The sequence below is a fragment of the Schistocerca americana genome, chromosome 4 (genome assembly GCF_021461395.2).
Source record: "Schistocerca americana isolate TAMUIC-IGC-003095 chromosome 4, iqSchAmer2.1, whole genome shotgun sequence".
Taxonomy (NCBI): Eukaryota; Metazoa; Arthropoda; class Insecta; order Orthoptera; family Acrididae; genus Schistocerca; species Schistocerca americana.
Window position 1 is genome coordinate 714,265,989 of NC_060122.1, and position 27,118 is coordinate 714,293,106.

At 44.7% G+C, this 27,118-nt stretch overlaps 1 protein-coding gene across 4 annotated transcripts in view; it reads left to right on the plus strand.

Annotated features, from left to right (window-relative positions):
• The window catches only part of LOC124613021 (serine/threonine-protein phosphatase 4 regulatory subunit 1-like), a 343,197-nt gene that overhangs the window by 276,498 nt on the left and 39,581 nt on the right, over positions 1-27,118 (plus strand). For all 4 annotated transcript variants that reach the window (XM_047141575.1, XM_047141574.1, XM_047141576.1 and 1 more), the window contains 4 exons: positions 16,172-16,314; positions 17,074-17,220; positions 26,438-26,608; positions 26,783-27,069. In XM_047141575.1, the coding sequence (XP_046997531.1) occupies positions 16,172-16,314; positions 17,074-17,220; positions 26,438-26,608; positions 26,783-27,069 (748 nt within the window). The remainder of the gene's footprint in view (positions 1-16,171; positions 16,315-17,073; positions 17,221-26,437; positions 26,609-26,782; positions 27,070-27,118) is intronic.

Consider the following 27,118-nt stretch of genomic DNA (forward strand, 5'->3'; position numbering starts at 1 on the left):
ATCGCATGGAGACGGTTGCTTACTGTCTGGACACGGCGCAGCGCGCACCCCTGCATTCTATTCGGGGTAACAAGGGATGGTTTGTAGCTAACAGCCTCCAGCTGGTGTTGTTGACCCCAGGTGACCAATTAAACAGACGTTGAATGTTTAGTGTCCCATGATAGTGTTTGCATGTTCGAAGAACATCACCGTTGCGTACGCCAGTTCGGCGGGCAACTGTGTGTGTGTGTGTGTGTGTGTGTGTGTGTGTGTGTGTGTGTGTGTGTGTGAGATCTGTACTTGAAATGAGCTTCCAGATCACGTTGACAGATTGAAAGCTGTACATATGCAGCATTGCACTGAGAATACAACTTTACTTCACGCGCCATTGCCCTTGTGGCTGCGCTTAGCTTTTTCTGTGGTCGAAATGGTATTGAGAAAGTTTCCGACAAAAATGTACGAACTACGCAAATTAGATGCCAGATTTCTACGAAGGAATGTTTGCGACTTATTTTGGAACCTGTGGAAATGTCATACTATTCTAGGTCGTATTTAGTGTATGGGTGATACCTTGCTTAATAAATGTGTTCTGATTGCCCGAGAATTTCGTTCAGATAGCTCGACCAGCAACAGCTTATTCCGTTGCGGTTGCGCCGGGGCAGGAAGGTGGGCGGAGCAGTGCAACAGGATGCTTCGGAGACGAAGCAGTGCTTTCTTCGCCGGCCGGAAGTGTTTACCGAGGACGAGATTGGGCCAGCGAGCGCGGACATGTGCGCGCCACGTGGCGGCCGAGGAAGCGGAAGCTATACTTAGCGGCGCCGGAAGCCCGCACCGCACCACCTGCCGCGGCGCGCACCCAGCCCCTCCCACTGTGTGATCTAGTCAAAAGACGATTCTAATGTTCCACTAGAGTACAAGCTTTGTGCAATGTTGGGGATGAAACTTGACTTACCTTCCGAATATTTGGAACTTCCGACTATTTGGAACTTCCGACTGAAATTGCACCTCCGATGCTGCTCCCTGCACAGATAGTTTTCAAAATGTTCCACTGAAGATCGAGTCAAAATTTGAACTCCAAAAATCAAAACGTCAAATGCCAGCCGGAGTGGCCGTGCGATTCTAGGCGCTACAGTCTAGAGCCGAGCGACCGCTACGGTCGCAGGTTCGAATCCTACCTCAGGCATGGATGTGTGATGTCCTTAGGTTAGTTAGGTTTAATTTGTTCTAAGTTCTAGGCGACTGATGACCTCAGAAGTTAAGTCGCATAATGCTCAGCAATTTGAACCAAAACGTCAAATAGAAACTACGTCGTCATCCTTATACCTTAGGCGATCGACGAATCTTGTTTCCGCCTCCCATTACCTCGGCCCACTGCCGTTTACAAATCTATTCAGGCATGTCCTCTGTTGAGAAGTAGACTCTTCTGTAACTGCGAGAAGTGTTCTGCATCTCGAATCATTCCAGAAACGGCTTTCGGGTGAGGGCTAGAGGTCCGGAGAGTCTTCAGTCACTTACTGAAAAGCAGTCTCTAACGTGGTGTGGTGTTAGTTACTCCTTTTGAGGCAGTGTGCATTCATTAAACGTGCCTGATGCTGGAAAGCCAAAATGAAGCCTAACGTAAATGCGATGGGAACTGTTTCGGCGTATTCAACTAAATTACTGCGAAATGTACGAACTGCTAGAAAAATTTTCAAGCAATCTAGGTTCAGAAGAAACAAACTCCGTTATATCACTATTTTAAACGCAGCAGTCAATACTTTCGTCCATTTCGTGGGCTTGCCTGAGAAGGAAATGGAGTGCTGTTTGGTCACAGATGTTTTTGCCACTCCCACTAAACTGTTAATTATTATACAATGCAGGAAGGAAGGAATGAAAGATTGAACTGCAATAGAGGCGGCGCGCAGACTGTTTCAATGTAGGATATCTATTGGGCAGTTGGTACACCAGAGGTAGTGGCCTGTTTTAATACAGATTATGCGTAGCTGCAATATGGTTCGGAGTCAAGGTAAACTGTTAAGTCCTTGGCTACATCGATTCAAAAGCATACCATCTTCAATATAACTTTGTGTAGTAAAGCACTGCGGTGACCAAACCCACCTTCGGTTCCCCTGTTCGTTCGTGTGCAACATTTTGTATAGTGCTGTATTGACGTTAATCTTCTGAAGACTTAAATAAATAAGTGGTCTAACTATGATAGATCGGTGACCGTTGTTACGGCTGCTGGCTTTCCTTTACCTGTTAATGCCAGCATGTCATGTTAGACGTCAGCCCTATTCTCGTTAGAAGTGTGACTGCAGTGAAACGATAGACCCAAGCTAAAAACATTTGACACTCTCGTTAGGATACAATATACATTATGGACACCTATTGTTGTGGCTACAAATAACTTCAATAACAGATGCTCGTTTTGCAGATATGCTCTACGATGAAAGGAATGTGAAATCAAAGGAACAGAAAGGAAGATAGTACATCGTACTGAAACACGCCAGCGTACAGCTAATCACAATAACTTTTAAAATGAGTTTAATTTCGTATTTTTAGGATAAAAGATTATCGCCGAAACTACATTGTTGTGCAATACCAAAGGACAAAAAAACTTTCGCGCAATGTCACTGGTAAGTAACATAGCTCCATGAAATTTGGACCATACATGGAAAGAACTGCCACAGTGTAGTACAGAAGGTAACTGAAAGGAATACGCAATGAGACGAGCAGAAATGACACTGATTCGAAGACGGAAATCATGCTTAAGTCGCCGCGATTTGCGATGGTTCCTTTATGTAAACATCTATTGTTAGATGAAAGAGGTATTTTCGTTGTTGCTAATATGTTGATGGTTGCATAATGTTTTTCATGATGTCAGATCTGGTAAAATTATGGAGCCAAATGTTAATGTGCGGTAGCGTTCTCGCTTCTCGCGCCCGGGTTCCCGGGTTCGATTCCCGGCGGGGTCAGAGATTTTCTCTGCCTCGTGATGACTGGGTGTTGTGTGATGTCCTTAGGTTAGTTAGGTTTAAGTGCTTCTAAGTTCTAGGGGACTGATGACCATTGCTGTTAAGTCCCATAGTGCTCAGAGCCATTTGTTAATGTGCGCAGTAAAGGAAATGTTATAAATTCTTAACTGCTGTCGTTTTATACTCCTGCGTTGAGGTCTTTGGAAATCTAGCTCTGTATTAAATCTCCAGTTGCAAAATTTAGTCAGACCTTGAATTTTCCTTTCCACTCCAATAGCAGAAATGAGCGTTTCCGTTAAATTCGTTTGGTATGTTGATATGGCCGTCGAAGTTATTAAAGTCCTTATGGAGTGGGGAAATGCCAGTCTGCGGGTAATCACAAACACAACCCCTGGATGAGTCTCACTCTTTGCTACGATTTTGAAGTCACACTAAGAGATTGAGTAGAAAACAGTAGTTAGGGAAGTTGAAGAGTAATTTGAGTGAATGACTAGGAAGGGAAGTAATGTCCAAATAAAATAAGTGCAAAAAGTTACTCCGCGTAAACTCGAGTAATAAACTTTCCGCGTGGTTGCGTTGGTGTTAGCAAGCGGGAAGTGGTTCGCAGCTGTGGAAAAATATGAATACTCGTGCGCTTGGCGTAATCTGTCCCTAAGGCGGAATACAGTGTGTGGCACATGCGTTTGGGATGTGAGCGTGTCCAACGCAGGCCGCCAGACGAGACGCGTCACTGCCGAGAGGGCGGCGGCCGCTGTCTGGGCTATTAATACCGCCGCGGGGAAATGCCCTCGCCGCCGTCTATGGGCCAGGTGCACTCAGACCTGCGAGGAGTGGCGTTTTGTGCTAAACAAGGAAACACTATAGCAGTAAAGCATGACGTGCTAGCAGAGGTCAAAGAGTGGCAACCAAGACAGAGAACACGCCCTTCAGGCCCCCCCCCCTCCCCCCCCCTGCGGGTTCGGGGGCTAGAATAGGCCCGCGGTATTCCTGCCTGTCGTAAGAGGCGACTAAAAGGAGTCTCAAATGATTCGGCTTCATGTGATGGTCCCCTCTTGGGTTTGACCTCCATCTTTCTAAATTATTCCGAAGAGCGAGCCAATTGGGGAAGGGCGCCTTACATGGTGCACTGTATCCGTCGTGCATTGAGACCTTTAGCCGGCTTTTTCGTCGTTGCAATGGTGTCCCGCTCGTTTTCCGTCTCTTGGGCGAGGATGTCACTGGGTGCGATTACCGCGCTGCACTCTGCAGTGTTGCTTTTAACTACGACGACGACCTTGGACATTTTTGCACCCAAGATCCAGCACGGTAGCCAGTCCGTTGTGGTGGGGCCGCCATGTACCCTGTTGGTTGTAGCCCCCTGATAACACAGGGATCCCTCTACTGATGCCTGCGCCGTTAACTCCCCACGTATGCCAAGGAGTAGATGCCCATCTCCCTGGGCATCAGGACTCCCGGCAATGGCCATCCTGCCAGGTGGCTATTGCTGCGGCTGGGTGGCGCCCGTGGGGAGGGCCCTTGGTCGGAGTAGGTGGCATCAGGGCGGATGACCCGCAATGAAGCGTGGTACATCATCTCTCGCTGGCGGCCAGCCGCCAGCAGTCTCTAAGCGTTCTCGGGCTCAATTTAATGCTCAACAGTACGATCCGAAAACGTTCCCCTCTCTGGCCACGCCGTGGGAGGAGCGTAAGTCTCAGGATGGAGGTAATAGTTATTCGCCCCGATTCTTAGTTTGCACGAGAGCTGATGGGGAGTCTTTTCTATCCACAAAGCCTCAGTTCTTCGTCGAGCATTTAGAGGACAAGTTTGGGGAGGTGGAGGGCTTGTCCAAAATGCGCTCTGGGTCAGTACTGATACAAACGGCATCCTCCGCCCAGTCACGCAGGTTACTTGCTTGTGACAAGTTGTTCACGTTACCATTACACCACATAACAGTTTAAATATGGTCCAGGGAGTTATTTTCCATAGGGACCTACTTTCGCAGTCTGATGACGAGCTGCGCGCCAACTTAGAGCGTAGAGGTGTTCATTTCGTCCGGCGCGTTCATCGGGGTCCGAAGGACAATCAGGTTGCTACCGGTGCCTTCATCTTGGCCTTCGAGGGTGATACGTTACCGGAGAAGGTCAAGGTGATGGTCTACCGTTGTGACGTCAAGCCCTATATCCCTCCCCCGATGCGGTGCTCGAGATTGCGGACGCACATCACATCCCATCTGTGTCAACTGCGGGGAGCATCATTCCCCTTGCTCGCCTGACTGCAAAGCCTTTCAGAAAGAGCGCAAAATCATGGAATATAAGACCCTGGACCGGCTGACCTATACTGAGGCCAAAAGGAAATATGACACTCCATCCTGTGAGAATGACATCTTCTTACGCAGCTGCTACAACTACTGTGCTAGTCCCATCAGTTTAAAGACTTCCAGCCAGCTCGATAAGCAGTTCGACTCCTCCTGCCCCCTTGCCCGTGGGGGGCTCTACCCCACCGGTTGCTCCTGCACCACCTACCTCAGGAGCAACATCCTCCCACCCATCGGGGACGTCCGTCCCCGCTTCTCAGCCGGAGAAGCGTCTAACTTCTTCGGCTACTCTCGCCCGTAAGAGTTCCCTTGGGACCCTCCCTTCCCAGGGTTCCACCAGCGGGAAGGATGACGGCCGACAGTGGCGTAAGTCCTCACCAGCGGCCGGGCGTAGAGCTTCACGATCCTCCTCCGTCCCGGAGACTGAATCGGTGAAGCCTTCCCAGCCGGTGAAACCCAAGGTTCAGCGAGAGAAGTCCAAGAGAAAGACCCCTAAGGCCAAAGAACTTGCGGTGGTACCAACCCCACCGCACCCTTCGAGCTCTGCGTCTGTGGATGAGGTCGAGATTGTAGCGTCCGCTGAGGACCTTGATCTCGCCGGTCCCTCAGACGCCATGGATGCCACTCGCACGGGTACTGAATTGGTGGCAGTGAGTGAACAAGCGGCGTAAATTGCCTTCCCAGTCCTTTCCCGCCTTTCTCAGCCATGGACAATATCATCCTCCAGTGGAACTGCAGCGGTTTTTTCCACCATCTAGCTGAGCTCCGCCAACTTCTCAGCCTTCACCCTTTCTTCTGCATTGCTCTTCGGGAAACTTGGTTTCCAGCAATGCAAACCCCCGCCCTCCGTGGCTATCGGGGTTATTATAAGAACCGGGCAGCATATGAAAGGGTGTCTGGTGGCATCTGCCTCTTTGTCCTTCACACTCTGCACAGCGAGTCTGTCCCTCTCCAAAACACCTTTAGAGGCTGTCGCTGTTCGGGTGTGGACGCCACAGGCTGTTACCGTCTGCAGTCTTTACCTTCCACCGGATGGTGATGTCTCGCAGCATGTCCTGGCTGCGCTGATAGCCCAATTGCCGCCACCTTTCTTGCTATTGGGCGACTTCAACGCCCATAACCCTCTGTGGGGTGGGTCAGTGGTAACAGGTCGAGGCGCCACCATTGAGCATTTATTGTCGCAGCTCGGTCTCTCGATTTTAAATGATGGTGCCTTCACACCCTTCAGTGTGGCGCATGGCACATACTGCGCCATTGACCTTTCAATCTGTAGCCCTAGCCTCTTACCTCCTGTCCAGTGGAGTGTGCATGACGACCTGTGTGGTAGTGACCACTTTCCGATCTTTCTGTCACTACCACAGCGGCACTCTTCTGGGCGCCCTAGCAGATGGGCTATGAATAAGGCTGACTGGGACTTGTTTTCCTCCACTACCGCTATTGAGCCTCTCTCTAATGATGACATTGATGCGGTGGTTCAATCGGTCACCACCGGCATCGTTACTGCCGCCGAATCTGCCATTCCCCATTCCTCTGGGTCCCCTCGGCGGCGGACTGTGCCTTGGTGGTCGCCTGAGATCGCTGCAGCGATTAAAGATCGCCGGCGGGCGCTACAGCGTCACAAGCGACATCCCTGCATTGAACACCTCATCACCTTCAAACGGCTGCGTGCGCGGGCCCGCCTCCTTATCCGCCAAAGCAAGCAGGAGTGCTGGGAGCGCTGTGTGTCCACCATTGGCCTCCATGTCTCTCCATCGCAGGTCTGGGCCAAGATTCGACGCGTCTACGGCTATCGGGCACCTGTCAGCGTCCCTGCGCTCTCACTGAATGGAGCAGTTTGTACTGACTCCGACGTCATTGCAAACCACTTAGCAGAGCATTTTGCTATGAGATCCGCTTCTGCGAATTACCCCCAGGCCTTCCGTTCCATTAAAGAGCGGATGGAACGTCGGAGCCTTTCTTTTCGCACCCACACTTCTGAATCCTACAATGCTCCTTTCAGTGAGTGAGAATTTCACAGTGCCCTTGCCGCTTGCCCTGATAACAATCCCGGGCCAGATAGCATCCACTGTCAGATGCTGAAACACCTTTCAGTGGACTGCAAGCGACGCCTCCTCGACCTGTACAACCGTCTCTGGGTCGCGGGTGAGTTTCCGTCGCAATGGCGGGAGAGCATTGTCATCCCCGTTTTGAAACCGGGCAAGAGCCCTTTGGAGGTGGACAGCTACCGCCCCATTAGCCTCACCAACGTTCTTTGCAAGCGTCTCGAACGGATGGTGAGCCGGCGCTTGCATTGGGTACTGGAGTTTCGGGGCCTTCTGGCTCCGTCTCAGGGTGGGTTCCGTACAGGCCGCTCCGCCGCCGACAATCTGGTGAGCCTGGAGTCGGCCATCCGTACTGCCTTTGCCCGCCGTCAGCACCTGATCGCTGTCTTTTTCCGACATGAGGAAGGCGTACGATACGACATCCTTTCCACGCTTCATGGATGGGGTCTTCGGGGCCCTCTGCCGATCTTTATCAGAAATTTTCTGTCGTATCGTACCTTCCGCTTGCAAGTCGCGGCCTCATATAGTTCCTCCCACGTCCAGGAGACCGGTGTACCACAGGGTTCTGTTTTAAGTGTCTGCCTGTTTTTAATAGCCATTAACGGGCTCGCTGCGGCCGTGGGCAATTCTGTCTCCGCTTCCCTGTATGCTGACGACTTCTTCCTTTACTACAGCTCTACTGGCATTGCAGCTGTTGAACGTCAGCTACAGGGCGCTATCCGCAAGGCGCAGTCTTGGGCTGTAGCTCATGGGTTCCAGTTTTCGGCAGCCAAGACCTGCGTTATGCATTTCTGCCGGCGACGTACTGTCCACCCGGAGCCGCGGCTTTATCTTGCCGACGAACTTCTTTCAGTGGTGGAATCACACAGGTTTTTGGGGGTGGTTTTCGATGCCCGGTTGACTTGGCTGCCTCATATCCGGCAGCTTAAACAGGCGTGTTGAGATGCTTGAGCCACACCCGCTGGGGCGCCGACCGATCTACCCTGTTGCGGCTCTACCAGGCGTTAATCCAGTCCCGTCTGGATTATGGGAGCCTGGCTTATGGCTCAGCATCCCCATCTGCGTTGCGGGTGCCGGACCCAATTCTCCACAGCGGGATACGCCTTGCCACTGGTGCTTTCCGCACCAGCCCTGTGGACAGCATATTAGTGGAGGCAGGTGTCCCTCCACTGCGGTTACGACGTCAACAATTACTGGCTGCTTATGCTGCCCATGTTTTTAGCTTGCCCGGGCATCCAAATTACCGTGTCCTGTTCCCGCAGTCAGTCGTCCATCTGCCAGAACGTCGGCACCGGTCGGGTTGTCCGATCGCCGGACGCGTCAGAGCGCCTCTCTGGGCTTGGGTTTTTCCCTGTTCCCCCTCCTTTCCGGGCACCTCTGCGCACGCCCCCATGGTGTGTGCCTCGCCCTTGCCTTCGGCTCGACTTGGCACAGGGCCCGAAGGACTCAGTCCCTCCAGAAGCCTTCCGCTGTCGCTTTTATTCCATCCTGGCCACGTATCAGGACTCTGGCATTGTTTACACTGACGGCTCGATGGTTGCTGGTCGAGTCGGTTATGCGCTCACTCTAAGGACCATTCCGAACAACGTTCCTTGGCGGCTGGCTGCAGCGTTTACACTGCTGAGCTGGTCGCCATCTTTCGAGCCCTAGAGTATATCCGCTCCTGCTCAGGTGTGTCCTTCGTTATCTGTAGCGATTCCCTGAGCGGTTTACGAGCTCTCGACCAGTGTTTTCCTCGTTCTCGTCTGGTGATGGCTATCCATGAGTCCCTGCATACTCTTGCGCGTTGCGGCCACTCTGTGGTCTTCGTGTGGACCCCAGGCCATGTTGGGATGCCTGGCAATGAGAATGTTGACCGCCTGGCGAAAGAGGCCACTAGTAAATCATCTCTGGGGATTGGCCTCCCGGAGACTGATTTGCGGGCAGTCTTACGCCGTGAAGTTCTTTCGGTTTGGGACGCTGAATGGCGCAATCTGCCCACGGCCAACAAACTCCGTCCAATCAAGGTGACGACGACTGTGTGGCGGTCGTCCATGCGGGTCTCCCGCAAGGAATCTGTTGTCCTCTGCCGGCAGCGCATTGGGCACACTCGGCTTACGCACGGCCACTTATTGCGCCGTGAGGACGCGCCTCTATGTCGCTGCGGCTCCGTTTTATCAGCGGTCCATATTTTATTGGGGTGTCAGCTTTTAGCTGTGCTAAGGCAGTCGTTCGCACTGCCTGACACGCTCCCTGCCCTTTTAACAGAGGACTCTGCTACGGCTGACTTCGTTTTACGTTTTCTTCGGGCAGGGTTTTTTATCATTTAATCTAAGTGTTTCTGTTTTATCTTATTGTTTTGTGTTGATTCTGGCCTTTGGCCTCCGGTTTTAAACTGATTTTTTAATGTGTTTCAAGTGGTTGGCTTTTCCTTTTATATTTCTATGGTCGGCCAACCACCGTCACACTGTGTGATTTTAGTTGGTTTTGTCTGGTCTTTGTCTCAGTTTCTCTTGTTCTGTGTCGTCTGTGCTCTATTGTTACTCGTTTTTATTCTCTGTGGGTGTTTTTAGTACTTGGAAAAGGGACCGATGACCGTAGCAGTCTGGTCCCTTTAATTCCACCAACCAACCACGCCCTTCAGCAAATTTAACGAAGTCCACAGATAATGTGTGTGTGTGTGTGTGTGTGTGTGTGTGTGTGTGTGTGTGTACGTACACAATGAGAGAAAAAATAGTTCTGCAAAAGGCGACGAAGACAAGAGATTTCGTCCTATGGGAAGACTTTCACACGCACTGCGGATGCAAGTCTACTTACTTGACCTTTTTGTAGGTTCTTGTGTTTTATTGCTGATGCACTGTAAGCGAGAAACACCAGAGAACACAGCCACTTGAATAATCTACTGAAACAGTTTGATGCTTCTGGAAACGCACGTAATCGGTAACAGTGATTGTCTTCCAGTAATTGTCTTCTATGGGTTGTCTTAAGCACGATTCACACGTGCAAACTGAGTGTTAACTTGTCGCACGTCCTACTCTAACCTCTGAAAATTGTGTGCGTCATTATATCGAGCCTTCCTGAAGTTAACTGGATCACATTCTAGAGTTGAGAGGCCGAAGAAGATACCATCCCCAAATTTACTCTTTCATTAGCCTGCGGACAGCCGTCCACCGACATTCTGTTCCCAGAGAACAGCGCTGCACTACTTTGTACCAAAGTGTCTTACCTCCGTTATTACGGTAATATAAGGAGCGCTCAAGAAGTTTCCGTGTGAGGGCGTTGCTGCAGCGTGTATGCAGTGTAGCGAGACTCTCAAGCAAGTATATAAGCATTAACATCTACGCAGGTGACGAGTATGGCATTTGTCTTTCCAAAGTGCGTAATGTAAATGCTGAAACCTGAATTCTGGCGGCGTTATTAACAAATGCGCCAAAACATTATTTTGGCTGCCGAAGGACAAACACCGGTTGACATCTATGAGAAAGTGAATGTGTATGGGGGCAGCATGTCTGTCAAAACCATCATTGTGGAATGGTGCGCAAAGTTCCGCAATGGTCGCGATTGACACAGGACGCCGGTCGATATGGGAGGTCAGCCTCGTAACACACTTTACGCTAACTCAAGTGGGAGACACTTGTTACTCGAGCACCTGTCCTATAATCCCGGCATCTCCCCATGCGATTAGCACGCATTCAGCCCTTAAAAAGCTTCGGAAGACCCTTGGTTTCTATCTGACGAGGACCACTCACGCAGTGAAACACGTTATTTTACCAAACGGGTATCCTTAACCAGATGCGTCGGTGGGATTATTGCCTCAATGCCCAAGGAGATTTTGCCTGTTTGACATAGCGATTCTGGACTGAACGGCCTTCGAACGGAAACTTTTTGATCACCCTCTTTACACGATCCAGTCACGTCGTGACCACCGCCTATGTAATGTATCGACGTGCAGTAATCACTCAGACGGCAGATGGCAGCACTAGCGTGGAGGGCATATAAAGCTTGTCGTGGCTGCGGCAAACAGTGCATTCCTTGCCGCAATGTAGAGACGGAGTGATTATCTGATCAAAAGGACATGACGGGATTTAGGGCCAGGGGTGAAAGCATTTCCGAAATGACTAAGTTTGTAAACAGTTCGCGTGCCGTCCTGATTACAGTATACCGTGCATGGCAAAACGGCGCTGTCAAAAATAGGCTCAGAGGTACGTGTGGTACACCACGGGCCATGGACTACAGGGGTGAAAGACTGCTGTCGAGATCTGTATGGGCAAGTAAGCGTGCAACTGATCAGCAACTGACAGCCTTGATTAACCAAGGGGCTACCAACAGTGTTTGCTTAACGACCGTTCAGCGAAAGTTGCTGCGTATGGCCCACTTGGTTCACGCACACATGCTGACTGCTATTCATCGGCGACGAAGACTGGAATTCACACATCAGTACCGCAAACGGGACGCCCACTGTGTGGCCTTTTCAGATGAATGACGTTTTTCTCTCCATCAGACAGATGGCTGTTTGCGTGCACAGAGTGAAACGTCTGAAAACAAACTAGTAGGCAGCGCTATGATATGGGAATATTTTTGCGGCATTCCTGAGTGAGCCCATCATTCTGAAAGGTACATCCAGTTATGACTCCATCCTTTCAGGAAATCACCCGTACACATTTTTTCCTGGGCATGATGGCTTCTACCAGCAGGGCAATGAAACATGCCACACAGCTCGCATTTTACTTCTGTAGTTCGAAAAGCACCAGGATGAGTTAGCGTGCTCACCTGGCCACCAAACTCCCCGGATTCAAACCCAATCGTGAATCTGTGATCTCGATTGGGTTGTTCGCCACATGGATTCTCAACTGAGAAGCTTAGCGTAGGTGGCTGCGCCCTTGGAGTGGGCGTGGCCATGTATATCTGTCGGCACCTTCTAGAACTTCATGGACTATACCTCACATCTGGAAGCGGTTCGTCTGCAAGAGGTGGTTATACAGATTTTTGACAGGTGGTAAGATTAATGTGCCTGGTCAATTTACATTTAACCTAAGAGTGTAACAGCATTCCTGTTACTTTAAATTCAGTGACGTTTTGAACACTTTTCCGAATCTTTCGAACAGTTTCTTCCTCATAGAAAACAAAGTACATAATTAATTAGGGTTTTGTCAGTTTTATTCACATATATTCAAAAGGCAGTAATAGCTTTTAAACAATGCTCTGCCTTTCTGTTTTTACGTGCAAATGTATCGAAAACGACTGATAAAAACAGAAGGCAACTTCTTCCACCTTAACAGCATTTCCGCGCTTCCTGAGCTGAACAGATCCGAGCTCAGAGTGAAGAAATTACGCCCCATGAGCAGAGTTGTAGCCGAGTGTTCCTACCTTTCACGTTAGCACGTGTGATATGATTTTATCGCACCCCTTTCCGGCTATTGTATCATGTTGTTTGCAGTTGTTGAATGAAGACGATTGTCCTTTGTGAAATCATTTTCGAAAGTTTTGTATTCACATTCAGATACTAATTTGCCAGACTTTGTGTACGAAGACCAAAATTGTGTACTCCAGATATCCCCATTGTGGCGAGCTTTAACAATGGAAGGCGGATGTTCTAATAAGGCAATAAGGCACAAGAGGTGATCATGGAACAGAACGTCTTAAACACTTGTGCCACTTTATTAAAATAGTAGGTTAATAAATATAATTACGTCGGACGTATCTTCAAATTTTCGGCGGAAAAAAAATGATAGTGATAGATTACTTCCAGTGCTTTAAAAACGTTTACTCCAGTCATCTGGAAATGATGCCATACAGCGTTATTATTTTAAATTGACAATTGCTAAGTGATTAGTCGCTAATGATTAGTTTCCTCGCGGGTTAAATAGGCAAGTTGCTGGGCTCCTCACAGCGTTTGGCATGCAATGTGTACTACGTATTATACGGATAAACAGGCTTAGAAGATAGCAGTGACAGTAAGTGCAAAATAGTTTCTCCTGTCGTCGACAGTTCGTAGTGAAATGCAGTCGAGTGTGTACTGGTTCTTTATGCCGATCTTAGTGAGATACGCAATGTATTGGATGAAATTAGGAATGAACATTAACGTCGTAAGTAGTCGGAGGCCCTGACTACACAAGCACGGCTCACTCTCCTGCAGCATGCAGATCGGGACGCGTGACGTCTCTTCAGCTGCACACGCACCCGCGGCGTTTTTGACGTGTCTGCACGCGGCCCCGCGGCCGGGCCGCGTAGTTGTACGCACGCCGTAGTACTACGCTGGCCGCCGCTTATTGATCGCCCGGCTCAATGGGCGCCGGCCGCTGCCACGCCTCATTCACAGCGCCGCGCGCGTCTCGGCCGCAGCAACAGCCGCGCCACATCGATTCAAGGCCCCCCACGCTAGTCGTTTGAAGAGCAGAAAATGGCATACCTGCATGGACGCAAAAGAGAGAGTTGTCTTGGTTTCCAAGTCTGAGAGAGGTATTCCCTAGGACATGGGGTGTTATCAACAATAACCTGAAAAATTAGGCCCAGTGAGTCTGCAAATGAAAAGAAATTCCGACTTACATGGAAAATAACAGGGAGTATTAGAATCAAATGTTTCTATCCGATATCAAGTTGGACATTTGACTGTAGAGTAATTCATAGACAACAATAATTTGATAAAACAGAATACTGCAAACATGTAGTGGTGATGGTGTTAAACTGTCCCAGTGTCCACTGAGAAAACACACGTCATCAATATTGTTCATTAACAGGCTTGTGGAGTAACACTGAACACTTCCTCAGACAACTGGATCCAACTACTGCTTACAGCACATGCTGCAAAGAAAATTTCTAAACCTTTTGACTTAAAACTTATTAAATTCCCCATTTTAAAATGTACTTCTGTGTGAGGGGAGAGACTGTGTGAATGCTCTACCAGTGTGCACACTTAAAAATCAAAAACTTAATACACTTTGCAATTAATCTTCCCATCTAATTGACTGAGAATAGTTTGTGCAGTGAATGGTCCCACATGACTGGTGAAAACACAAGCCATCCTTATGTAGAGCCAGGTAAAGAGTTGATTCACAAAATGCATTAAACACTGTTGTCTAATAACGTGCTGTTGAGAGCTCTCTCTCAAATGTGTGATTTGATTAATTTATAAGTTTATTCAGCAGAAAATGCTCAACATAAAGGGAAGTAGAGTTAGAGTAGGATATGTTACACAGGCCCAGCATCACTGTGACTGCCAAATATCGATGCTGTGGTCTATAGAAAACATGATTCTAAGGAAGTCAGAAACACTCTGATAAAATTTCCACACCGCACGGGGTAGCTGTGCTGTCTGAGCCACCTTGTCAGGGATCACGTAGCACCCCCACCCTCCTGTCGGAGTTTTGAGCCCTCCCTTGGATACGGGTGTGCGTGTGTTGTCCTTAGCATAAGTTAGTTTAAGTTTGGTCCCATAGGAACTTCCACAAATAAAATTTATGCTTGGTGTAATGAATGGAGGCATTATTTAAGTGGATAAATGCAAGACAATGCCCATAACAAAGAGAATCTGGCAGAATCAGATTACAAGATCAGTGCTGAAGATGACCTGGGACAACAGTATAAAATCAGTAGCACGAAAAGCAGATGGAAGAACATAGATTTCTTTGGAGAAACCTGGAGAAGTGGTATATATTAAGGAAGTTGCACAAAAGACGCTAGTATGGCCAGTTCTGGAGTACTGCTCCAGCTTTTCGAATCCTTATTAAGGAGTCGTTATAGCAGACACACTTAAAATGCTACATGTGGCTAGGATTGTATGTATGTAAAGAGGTGGTGTTGATAGTATGGGGCATTTTTCATGGTTATGTTGTGATCCCATTATTATGTTTATGAAAATGGTAAATCGGGAGGATATGAAAACATTTTACAGCAAAGTTGTGGGATAGAAAAGACCCACTGGTAAACTCCTCAAGCAAGTATAATAGGGATGTTTGAGGAATTTTAAAAAGAACAATTGGGAAAAAATGGACATTGTCACACTCCTTGTGGGTAGATTTAAAGCAACAGTCTTAGAGGAAGGCTATGTGACAATTCTGTTCCAGCCACTGCATGTCACTCTGGGACATAGCAGTAATATATGTGAGCTTGTAAAGGCATATTGAGTGATTTCCCCCCCCCCCCCCCCCCCCACTTACTATGCATATCGAAAAAAGCAGAAATTCCCAAATATTAGTCCAAAGCATTATTCGCCAGACAGGATAACCGCTGGCTGAGTGCAGATGTATGTACTGGGAAAGGACAGAGTCCAAATAGTTTTATGGCTATTAAGTCAGTTAATGTGACACTACTTCTTCAATTAATTAATTGTTCTCCCCAACACTTCAATAAATGATTTCCAGTGTAAAGGAAATCCTACAATGTTGCAATAGGCATTTCTTAAACTATCATACATAAAGCAACATAACTTAACAAGGTTGGAATCTGAGTGAAGTGAGAGAATGTGGCTTCCTAGGCATGGGCTTTCTTGTGGGACACATTTTGTTGCCAATAATCAGTGATTATTTTTTACAGTTATTGTGAATACTGATGAAACAATTGCTATGGTACACTAATTGGTTCTTCTGTTGCGCAATGAATATATTTAAAGTAAATTCTTACCTGGAGCTTGACTTATTTTCCTGACTGAACTGTTGTACCTTGCTGTGTTGCTTATGTTAAAAGGTTATACATGAAACAGAAGATAGGAAAATGAAGAAAATGCCGCCCAGCTTTCATTTAATGCATTCTTCCGTACCTGTGTACTTGCCTGTGATCAAAATTAGTAATGGCTACCAAATTTTGTTTCAGTTATACCTTTGTTCTAGCATAGCATCCTCAGATATTCAAAATTTTGAATGCATCTGTGCCACATACTGTCTTCTGCGTTGAAACATCTCGCCACAGTTTATTTTAATTTGTTTCAGAGGTGACAGTACGTGCTGAGATAGTGCAGACTCTACCGCCCATTGCAATGCTGTGCCACAATGACCGGGAACAGCTTCATCACTTAGTACCGGACATAATCTTGCCACTTGTTTTGAAGCTTCTAACTGATACAGACAACCAGGTAAGTTTGAATTTTCTACCACATTCACAAGCAGTAAATTGCTAAAATTTTTGCTATAGGTTTTCCGCAAGGTGTGTGTGTGTGTGTGTGTGTGTGTGTGTGTGTGTGTGTGTGTGTGTGTGTGTGTGTGTGTGTGTGTGTGTGTGCGCAGGTCTCCTCCCATCAACCACATCTTTTTATTCTTCACTGACAAAAGGCACGTCACATACATGATTGCTTTGATACTAGGTGCAAACCAAAGTATGTAATAAAACTTGGCTGTTTGAAATGTTCATGGTGATACTGTAAGCAGGAAAAAAATTAGCTAAATTTTCATGATGGTTGGTATGTACATGTTTTTGATCACTAACAGTGGTAGCGAGTGTAGACTTCACAGTATAACTGTTTCTCATTTGTGTTTCCGTGGTTTAATTACACGGATTGTAATGCAGGTCCATCTTTTTACGCTGTTCCAACCGCTCAAGACTTGGTCTACCAAGATTTTGTTCACGTATTTCAAATTGTGTATACACACATAAATAATGAAATAATAAATGTAGTGAAGTAATCAGATGTAAATTCCTTTTTTAAATGTACTCGGAAGCAAAGTAGTATTTGAAAGATCTGTTATGCTTTCAAAAGAAAGGTGGTAGTGGTGGTGAGGAATAGGGAGATCACACACATTCAGATGTTACTTGACAAGAGTAAATTCCTGTAGTATATTCATGTGGAGAAAAAAAATACCGTACAAAATATTAATACCTGACCGGAAACTTTCAGGTCTGGAAGACAGCGCAGAGGACGTTGTTGCTGCTGATGGAGGAAGGATTAGTGGAACCTAGCACCATTGAGGAACAAGTGTGTCCTGTCATTCTGATGCTCACTGAAGATAACAGTCCCACAGAATTCCACGTAGAAACAGTTTCAGTAAGTTGGTCTTTCTAGTGAGTTATGTGAAGCTATGGCATTAAAAATATTCTTTAATGGCTTTAAATATTAAAAGCTTCAACTAGGAAAGGTGTTTAGTATGCATTTAAGAATACAAAATAAAATCTGTATAGTACTGGTTTTTGAAATACTCCTTTGTGTAAGTATATAATTTGTAATTGCTCATATAGTTTTGTATGTCTGTCTGAGGTATGTTCCTTGTGGTTGTGTGTGACTTGGAATAAAGGGAGTTAAAATGTTGTATAGTATTGTGGGCAGATTCGAGTAATGTGTTACCCTTATTTGCTCACTTTAAATGTGCTTCTTAGTTGATGATAAACCAGCAGTTGTGTGTTAAAGCAGAGAAAATTGGCATAGAGGCGAAGATTGGTGGGGCCTGTTTTGAAATAACATGGCAGTTTTGTTACTCTTCATGCATTAAATTGTTTTCACCTCCTAAAGTGACTGTTCCATGTGAAAAGAGACATTGTAGCTAATGCCCTATATAGGGAAATCATTTGAATGAATGACAAGAAGCTACTCAGGCAAGTTGCTCTTGCAAAGTTCACATTGTAGTGGTAGTCAGCACAGCAAAGAGTTCATTGGTTGTATTGTGAAGTGGAAGTAACTCTGACTGCAGCTCATGTGACAGTGTGTAATAGGTGGATGAATAGGTAAAACATAAGGCCTGTACTGTTAACTGTGTAACTCTGGTTCTTAATGGAATGGTAATATTAATCATTAGTCAAGTGGTCTAGGGGTCACCATTTGACCATCTCCAATTTATTCAAATTTGAGGTACAGATTTGCTAAATAAAGATGAAATGTATTTCCAGATTTCTAGCTCATAAGTTTTAATACTTTGTGGGTAGGAGCCTCTTAAGTGAATGGTGTGAAGATATTTCTCAAACATTTCAAAATTTGCTATTCAAAGTGCTGTAATGCAGTGGATAATTCTGGTAAAGCTGTTGAACAATTTGCTATTAGCTGATTACTTTTGCAGCTGGCATTAAAATTTATTGGTAAATTTTGCCACAACTTACCTTCTCCAAAAACGTCACTTTACCTTTATGTAGGTGGCTTAGAAACTTCTCATTTTCTGAACTTACTGCTTGGTAGTTTTTCTAAAACCTGTAAGTTTTATAACTTTTGAGTTCATTGTTTTTGAGACAGTGGTGTGAAGTTGCCCAAAAACAAATTTGCTTTCAGTGGGTGATTTTTGTGGCCCTTGTATATCAGGATGATACTTAATCAACACTTCAACTAAGTAGCATTTGAATAGCATCTTTTCCTCTACAGGATATCACATTTCCATCAGTGGTTTTTTTTAGCTGGAGATCCACAATTACGCAGTATTGTTTGTTATACAAATAACAATTCAGTGGTTTCAGAGAAACATGAATATAAATGCAGTGTAATTGAGCTGCCCCTGCCACTGCCGTTCTATGCAATCCACAATGTTGTAGGTGGCCTTCGTGAATTATGCACAAGATTTTCACATTTTTCACAGCTGCAAAATGAGCACGATATTTTTGTAGGAAATTTAATGTAATTGAATTTTTGTATGAGGATAAGTTTTCGCTGGAGGCTATGATTTGAGTTATTAAAGAAAAGTGTGCGAAGTGACCTTCAAATGCACCCCCACTTAGCTTCCATTGGGTCAGGATTTCTAGATGTTAAGGCATTCCAATGTACCACTCTAAATGCACTTGCAACTACACAAATAATTTTTCACATTTTACTGAAGTTTAGTGAATTTTAACCGTATAAAATAAACAACTGCATCATATTTGTCAGGACTACTGACTGCAAAACCACTGTGGTTGTAAGGATTAAGTTAGGATCAGATTGTCGACATAATTAGTTTAACATAATGTTCACGAGGTGTTTTTCATTAATTGCACTCACAAATGCATTTATATTGATAATGTTAACAAAGTAGCTGACCATGCTGGGGCATAATTGCCTAATCAGTACAGACAGAAATAGGTCGAATATTGAAAATAGATTATGTAGTCGGAAGTTTTTATGTAGTGGTAGGAGTGAGTGCCATGAACAAGATACTAGAAATCCTGACAGGAGAGGGATCATTGAGGGGTCGAGGTGAACTTAAAGGTCACTTTTGTACATTTTTCTTGAATAACTTCAAAACCATGGCCTTCAGCGGAAAATATATCCACTTCAAAATTTAATTACATTAAATTTCTTACAAAAAGGCCCTGCTCATTTTTTCTGAAAGACGATTCATAGTGAGTGAGAGAATAGGAAAATTGTATGCTTCGTTTTGAAGACCAGCTATAACATTGCAGGTTTGCGTAAAATGACAGTGGTAGAGGTGGATGAATCACCCTGTATAAGAGAGATCCGAAAAATGTCCTCTTGCGTTAAATTGCTGCTGACGATCTACTTTTTGTCATTTTACTTTATTATTTATTTCTTTGTTTATCCCAGAAACAAGATTTTTTTGGAATACAGTTCGGTGAACATCAGCTGCAGAATCCATCAAAATATCTTGGAAATGTTGGCTTGTTGGTAGTCATGTTGACCTCTTTTGTTTTTGAGGAGTAAGGTGATGCAACAGCTTTAAACTACAAGCATATTTAAACAATATATGGAACAGTGTCTCAAGTGCATAATTGTATTCATATCTGGTTATTTGATTTTCCTGTGTTACATGTTCCACATCATACCAAAAAAACTATGAATAATGGTCAAACATTAGGCTTATTCTGTAAAGATTTCAACTTTTTAGAACCATTTCACACAAAGTGAAAAAAGTATTAAACTTCAATAGTTTAATCAAACTGAATTTTGGTGGATATTGTAATGCTGTTGTTTTGAATATGTGAAAATCTGCCAGTGTGTCCTTTTTGTGACTGGACTGGTTTAGGTTGTCATTTGATGACAAAACAATTGCAACAAATGTCTGCTAAACTGTGGGGTCATTCTGGCCTGAGATTATGTAATGGATTTACAGGTTTGTATTAATGGTAAAATCACTTTGCTGACAAATTTTAATTTGTGCAAAGATTGTTCTGTTTTCAAAGAAAAATCATCACAATCAGAAAAACTAAGGATGAATTAAATTTGGGCAAATTAGCTGAAAAATTTTATTAGTTAATGTTAAAAAAACTTAGGCTTCATCTGATGATGTATATGTGCAGATCAAAGCATGTGGTAGGTTTCATAGCAGTTTCACGTCTTCGATCATCTTATTTAGTTCAGTAAACACGATGTAAAAGGTCATTTCAAAAACAATTGATTAGGCTCAAAGCTGAAAAAGTAGGCAAGTGGCATCTGCAAATGGCTTACACTCTAGTGAGCTGCAGCAGCCAGCAGGTTCTGGTAAAACATCGCGCATGAAATTTCCACATTGTACTCATCCTGCGAAATTTCAGATTCTTGCATTGATGCCAAGGAGATGGTCCTTTAACAAATCTCAGCAGAATTTTGTATGTGAGTGAATAATTAAAACAAAGATAGTCAGAAAGGCGTGCTAGCAGTGCAAAGGAAAAAGAAGGGCAACAATCTTTGTGATCAAGCAGAGACTATACATGAGGGGTGTCAAGTTTCAGAATTGATGGAAGTAAAGTTTGGAAACAAAAATGTCACTAAGAAGTATGAAACCAATGTTAATTCTTTGTTGAAGCAAGCAAGAGCAAAGAATTGGATTCTCTAAATTCTGTGAATACAGACAAAAATGTTGCCAAACAGAGGCTTCAGAGTAACATCAAGGACATTATATTTTAATGACACCATTCAATCAAAAACTTGCATTCTGCTTCGTTGTGAGAGTTCTCCTAGATGAAACTTTCTCAACACTAACCCAGCCGATCAGACTCGACCAAGTGTGATCCCCCCCCCCTGTGGCAGTCACTTCCTCCTAACACTGCAGAATTTCTTAACCTCAAATTGTGTCTCACCATCATTCTGCAAATCCTTTAATTTGCAAGCTAACCTTAAATCTGCAAAAAGAACCGCAATCCACCACCTAAAAGTGGACCCTAGCTGTACAATACTACATGCTAACAAAGGCTTCACCACTGTGGTTTTGAACCACAGAGATTACCTGACTATAGCACTCCACCAGCTGTCGGATTCGTCTAACAACAAAGCCCGCCATAGTGACGATTTCGGAAATCCAGCAGAATCTCCACTCTCCACCTCAAAGACTTCGGATCATACAAGAACCACCCCCCCCCCCTCTCTCTCTCTCTCTCTCTCTCTCTCTCTCTCTCTCTCTCTCTCTCTCTCTCTCTCTCTCTCTCTCTCTCACTGTGTGTGTCTGTGTCTTGCAACCTACCCTTCTATAGAAAAGACAAACCATTTCCTCCACAGACCCTGTTCCTTTACCACATGATGTCCTGCTCATCACTATTCCTGTCACCTACCTTTACACGAACATCCCTAATGCCCAAGGCCTTATTGAACACTACCTATCCCAGTGCCCAATGGATTCCAAAACTCCTTCCTGATCACCATGATCAATTAAATCTTCAACCACAATTACTCCACATTTGAAGGAATCTCGCACAAATAAATTTATGGTATGGCAATTGGCACCCACATGGCACTATACTATGTAAACCTGTTCATGGACCATATAGTGGAATCATTCCTAACCATCCAGAATCCGAAATTCTCACCTGGTTCTTATTCATTGACACCCTCCTAGGCCGGCTGAAGTGGCCGTGAGGTTCTAGGCGCTGCAGTCTGGAGCCAAGCGACCGCTACGGTCGCAGGTTTGAATCCTGCCTCGGGCATGGATGTGTGTGATGTCCTTAGGTTAGTTAGGTTTAATTAGTTCTTAGTTCTAGGCGACTGATGACCTCAGAAGTTAAGTCGCATAGTGCTCAGAGCCATTTGACACCCTCCTAATCTGGATCAAGGGTGAGGGCACCATGTCCACATTCCTCGAGCACCTCCTCCCTCATTTGCTTCAGCTGGACCTCCTCAACGTAGCAAGATAGCTTCTTTAATGTTGGCCACTATGCCAAAGGTTGCTACATTGGTACCTCTATCCATGTCAAACCAACCAACCAACCTACCTACTACCACCAGCAATAACTTCACTTAGACAACTGCCACCCATTCCATACCAGTAAGTCCCTTCCTTACTGCCTAGCCACCCATGACTGTTACATCTACAGTGATGAGCAGCTGCTATCCATTTATACGAATGATCTCACTAAACCTTCACAAACTGAAATTACCCCCCAACCTTGTCCAGAAACAGATCTCCCATGCTTTCTGTCTTCAATCACCCAATACCTACAGAAGTTCTACCATCTGGACACAAAGCAACATTTCCCTCTTGACTTGGTACTACCTAGGACTGGAGCAACTGAATCACATTCTCTGCCATAGTTTCAAAAGCCTTGTGTCATACTGTAAAATGAGGAATACCCTACCCACTAAGATTTCCCCCTCTCCCTCAGTGGTATTCTTCCACCCACAAAACCTACATAATATTCTTCTCCAAGCCCTACTCCACCCATGCTCCCAATCCCTTGCCTCATAGCTCTTATCCCTGTAATAGATCTAGACACAAGACCTTCCCCACCATCCTATCGCCAACTAGTACATACTCCAGTCAACACCTCACCTGTCCCATCAAAGATGGGGCTACCTGTGAAAGCTATCATATGATCTATAAACTAATCTGCAACCACTGTATTACATTGTGTGTGACCATAACAGTGAACACGATGGCTGTCTGTGTGAATGGCCACCAATAAACTGTGACTAAGAGACAGTGGAACCACCCATCACAATATTATTCCATTCAGTGACTGGTTCACAGCGTGTGCGATTTGGATCCTTCCTACAAACAAAACACAAGCTTTCCTGAATTGTGCAGGTGGAACTCAAGGTGTCCTGCTATCCCTCCCTTTTTTGCCACCCCATCCGTCTCATCATCATCATCTCCACCACCCATAATGCTTCTCCCATTGTGTGCAGTTGCTCGTAGTCCTGCATTGGTGGCCAGAGGGAGGGGTGTGTGTGTGTGTGTGTGTGTGTGTGTGTGTGTGTGTGTGTGTGTGTGTGTGTGTGTGTGTGCTACCTTTGGCATAGTGTGGAAGGCCTTTTGGCTGGACTAATCTCCCCACACACGGTGAGCAGCAATCCATCCTTTTTATGATAATGACATGGTACAGTTGCTACATTAAAAAATATTACACACTCCAAAACTGGTTTGCGTGAGAAACTTTCCTGTATAATTGTAGTCTTTCGAAGAATAAAAGCAAAGCTTGAGAGCTTTGTCACAATTATTCAATACATTACAGCACTTGAAACTAAAATTTTTAAATGTTGGACCAACATTTGCATTCTATTCGCTTAAGAGGTTTCTACTCGAAAGTATAAAAATTTGGGAGCTAAAAATTTATAAATCTATTTTGGTCATTTGGTAAATATGCATATCCAATTTCAACAAAATCCGGCCTAAACAACTTGACACAGAATCACTCAAAAAGAAGTTTTGATCAAAACTTCCAAATTATCAGTAGGGTAAATCTGTCAAACTGTATTGTACACACTAAAAGGATATCAACTCAAGATGTGTGCCTATCTCCCAGGCAACCACAAAAAAATTCTACCTTACTGGTAAGGATTAGTGTTTTTATAGAAGTTACCATTGTAATGGAAATTTGCTTGCTACATCATAGAATACAACCTGAGCCTTTCCCTTCCAATGATACGAAGGTTTGCTGGGAAAGACACTTGGTTATACTGGGGTAGGCATGTGCATGAAAGTCGCCAAAAATTAAGACTTGCACCAGAACATTGAGCCACATGAAATTGTTATACTACTGCATAAACTTGCTCCGTGTCTTGGGCTCTAAACAATTTCAGGGCATAGACACCTGCTCGATGCATCAAAGAGTGTAGTGTCAATTCTGAGGTAACGTGTTAATGCAATTATTCATGTCAATGCTGATTTGTTGGTTCAGAGGAAGTTCATACCTTCCAGAGCATAGTACCCTCTCAAAAATCACTGTAGATCTTGTTTTTTACATACTATTTCCGCTTATGGAAGGATCAGCATGTAAATATTGATAACTCCACAACATTTGTCTCTGTTGATAGTGTAGAGATTATTAGTTCAGTAGAAATAATAAAGTTTACTGAGAATGGGCCAACAAAATTTGCTGTGGCAATTACTGTATAAACACGCTAAATGTTGAATCCGTCTTTAGGGTTAATGACCTGCCAGCATTGTCAGTATTTTACTAAACATTTGAATGCATTCTGTCGGTTCTTAGGGGGGTCTACAGTCATGCAGTAACGTTTGAATATTAGCAACTTTGTCAAATCAGCATCTAAAGCAGGGGTGTCCAACCTTTCACCTGACCAGGGCTACACTGGAAGAAGAGTATTTTTTTGGGCCGCGCATAACTCATTTAACATGAATAGCAGAAGAGGGAATAGCATCCTATGGTGAGAGTTTGTTGAAAATGTTCCATTTATGATAACTTCAAGTAAACAAAATTTTATGGAACACTTCTTTCCTGATCGTGTGATAAGTGCCCACTTCTTGGGCCGCATGTGACACGCAGATTTGGTCACCCCTGATCAAGAGCATGACTTGGGTGGTAATTTGTAACAGTCTGTTTGTAACAGTAAACATATTGTTTGGGTTTTGTAAACTTTGCATTAAGGGCTGAATGTTTGCTTAAGATGTGGAAGCTATTAGGCCCAAGTCTGCCTCAGTAGAGCCAAGGAGACTAATTTGTTTCGCCAATATTTACGTACTTTCTACGTATAGAAACAAACTGAATTTAAAGTAGAACTCTGCTGCGGAAGCTAAATTGTTATATGTACATTGTTGGATTCTGATAACTATTCTACACCAAAATATAGATTAAAAGGATTGATTGCAATGTTTTAAAGTTGTTGATTAAGTAATGCAAGAATGTGGTAAATTGTTTGACAGAGAAACTGAGGGTGTGTCCTTGTGAAAGACATGGGTAGTGAGATGTTGCCTGCAGTTTCCTTGCATCTCACTACCTTGTCTTTCATGAGGCTCCAGCCTACACACCTACATAGGAATTACATCGAATGCCTTCTGGACCTCTACTGAAGAAAGCAACTGCTGAAGCTGTGGGTCAGATTGTCGCATCAAAGCTGGTTTGTCATAGAGATGTCCGAGAGGCGCTATCACAGCCAGCTTTGATGAGCACAAACTGGCCTTTACTCACCAAGTGGACAGGCGCTTCAAGCTGACTGCATATTTGCCAAGGCCGGCCCGTCAACCTGGCTGTGCCATGTCCCGTCTGTGCATATCACAGCCACTTTGATGAGCTCGGACTTGGCCCAAGAACACCACGAGTTGGAAGGCACATAATCAGGCAGAAAGAGGTGATGCAGTTGCATATATACCTGCTTTTGGCATTGACTATGGTACACACAGTATGTATTGCACACAACATTGGAAAAAAATAGTCATAGAATACTTGTGTAATATTAAGATTAGAATTTCACCAGCTTCTAGATATAGTGATATTTATTGACTGTATTGAATTCTGAAATTTCGTGGAGTGCCGTACCAGTAAAATTACACCAGTTGATGTGAAATATGATGAAAGGACATTTGTTAGTACTAGCAAACATGGTACATTTGATTCCTGCACTAACCTTTAAGCATTATTTGCTTTGTAAACTGTGCATGTAATTTGAAAAACATGAAACATCCCTGTGGCCCACCAGTCAAATTGGTTGTGATGTGTTGTAATTTAGATCATATCACAGCCATTTTTGACGAGTTGGGCCATTGGTTATTTCTGCAGTTCAGAATTGCCATTGCTGCAGTTTGCAGTAACCAGTTGCTCTGCTCACAAAGCTGTTGTGATGTGTCGTTGTTCATCATATCACAGCCAGCTTTGATGAGCGGTGCGGCAGGTGTTACTTCTCTTCGAAGCCGCCTTCTGCAGATTGGAAACAGCTGCACTGTGTTCGTCAAAGTGGCTGTGATGTGTGTGTTGTTGTCATATCACAGCCAGCTTTGATGAGCATATTGTGGTGTAAGCAACACTTTGCTGGGATTACCTTTTACAGATATTTATGAATTTTTAAGTTGCAAGAAAACTTAACATGGAGATTTGTGTTTTAGTAGAAAGTAATTGTGAAACTTGTTTTGAATATTTATTTACTTTTGGCTCTTGTCTGTTTCATTGTGGATGAGAAAAGATGATGGATTCTTGCTCTTACTTTGCAGCTGATGGTAAAAATCGCTCCTTTGGTTGGGCGAGATGTAACTGAACGTCTCTTGCTGCCTCGCTTCATTGCACTGTGTTCAAACAGTGTTTTTCAACTGCGAAAGGCTTGTGCTTCTAACTTCAGTGACTTCTGTACTGTTGTGGGCACAGAATGTGTAGAAAATGTCATGGTATGTATAACAGTTGTAAGGAAGAGCTACGATACTTTAAATTTACATGTCACGTCCCCATTCACGTTTGCTGTTTTAACATGCTTTCATATGTAAAACATCTGTAGTGTGACATGTAAAGGAAATGGAATATAGTATACAGCTAGTCTAATTTGCACTTCCTTTTATTTGCAGTTGCCACAGTTCGTGAAACTGTGTGCAGACAGTGTATGGGGTGTTCGGAAAGCCTGTGCAGAAGTTTTCATGTCGGTGACATGCCTGTGCACACTACCAATACGCAAGACTGTGCTTGCTGCGTCATTTGCTCGCCTCCTGACTGATGAGAGCCGGTGGGTTTGCTCACTTGCTTTTCAACAGCTTGGACCATTCATATCTACGTTTGCTGATCCCTCTGTGACTGGGTTAGCATGTAGTGGTCAGGGTGAGATCATAATAATAAATCCAGAAGGACAAGATAATCGGTAAGTATATTAAAATCTCTCTCTCTCTCTCTCTCTCTCTCCTGAGAAA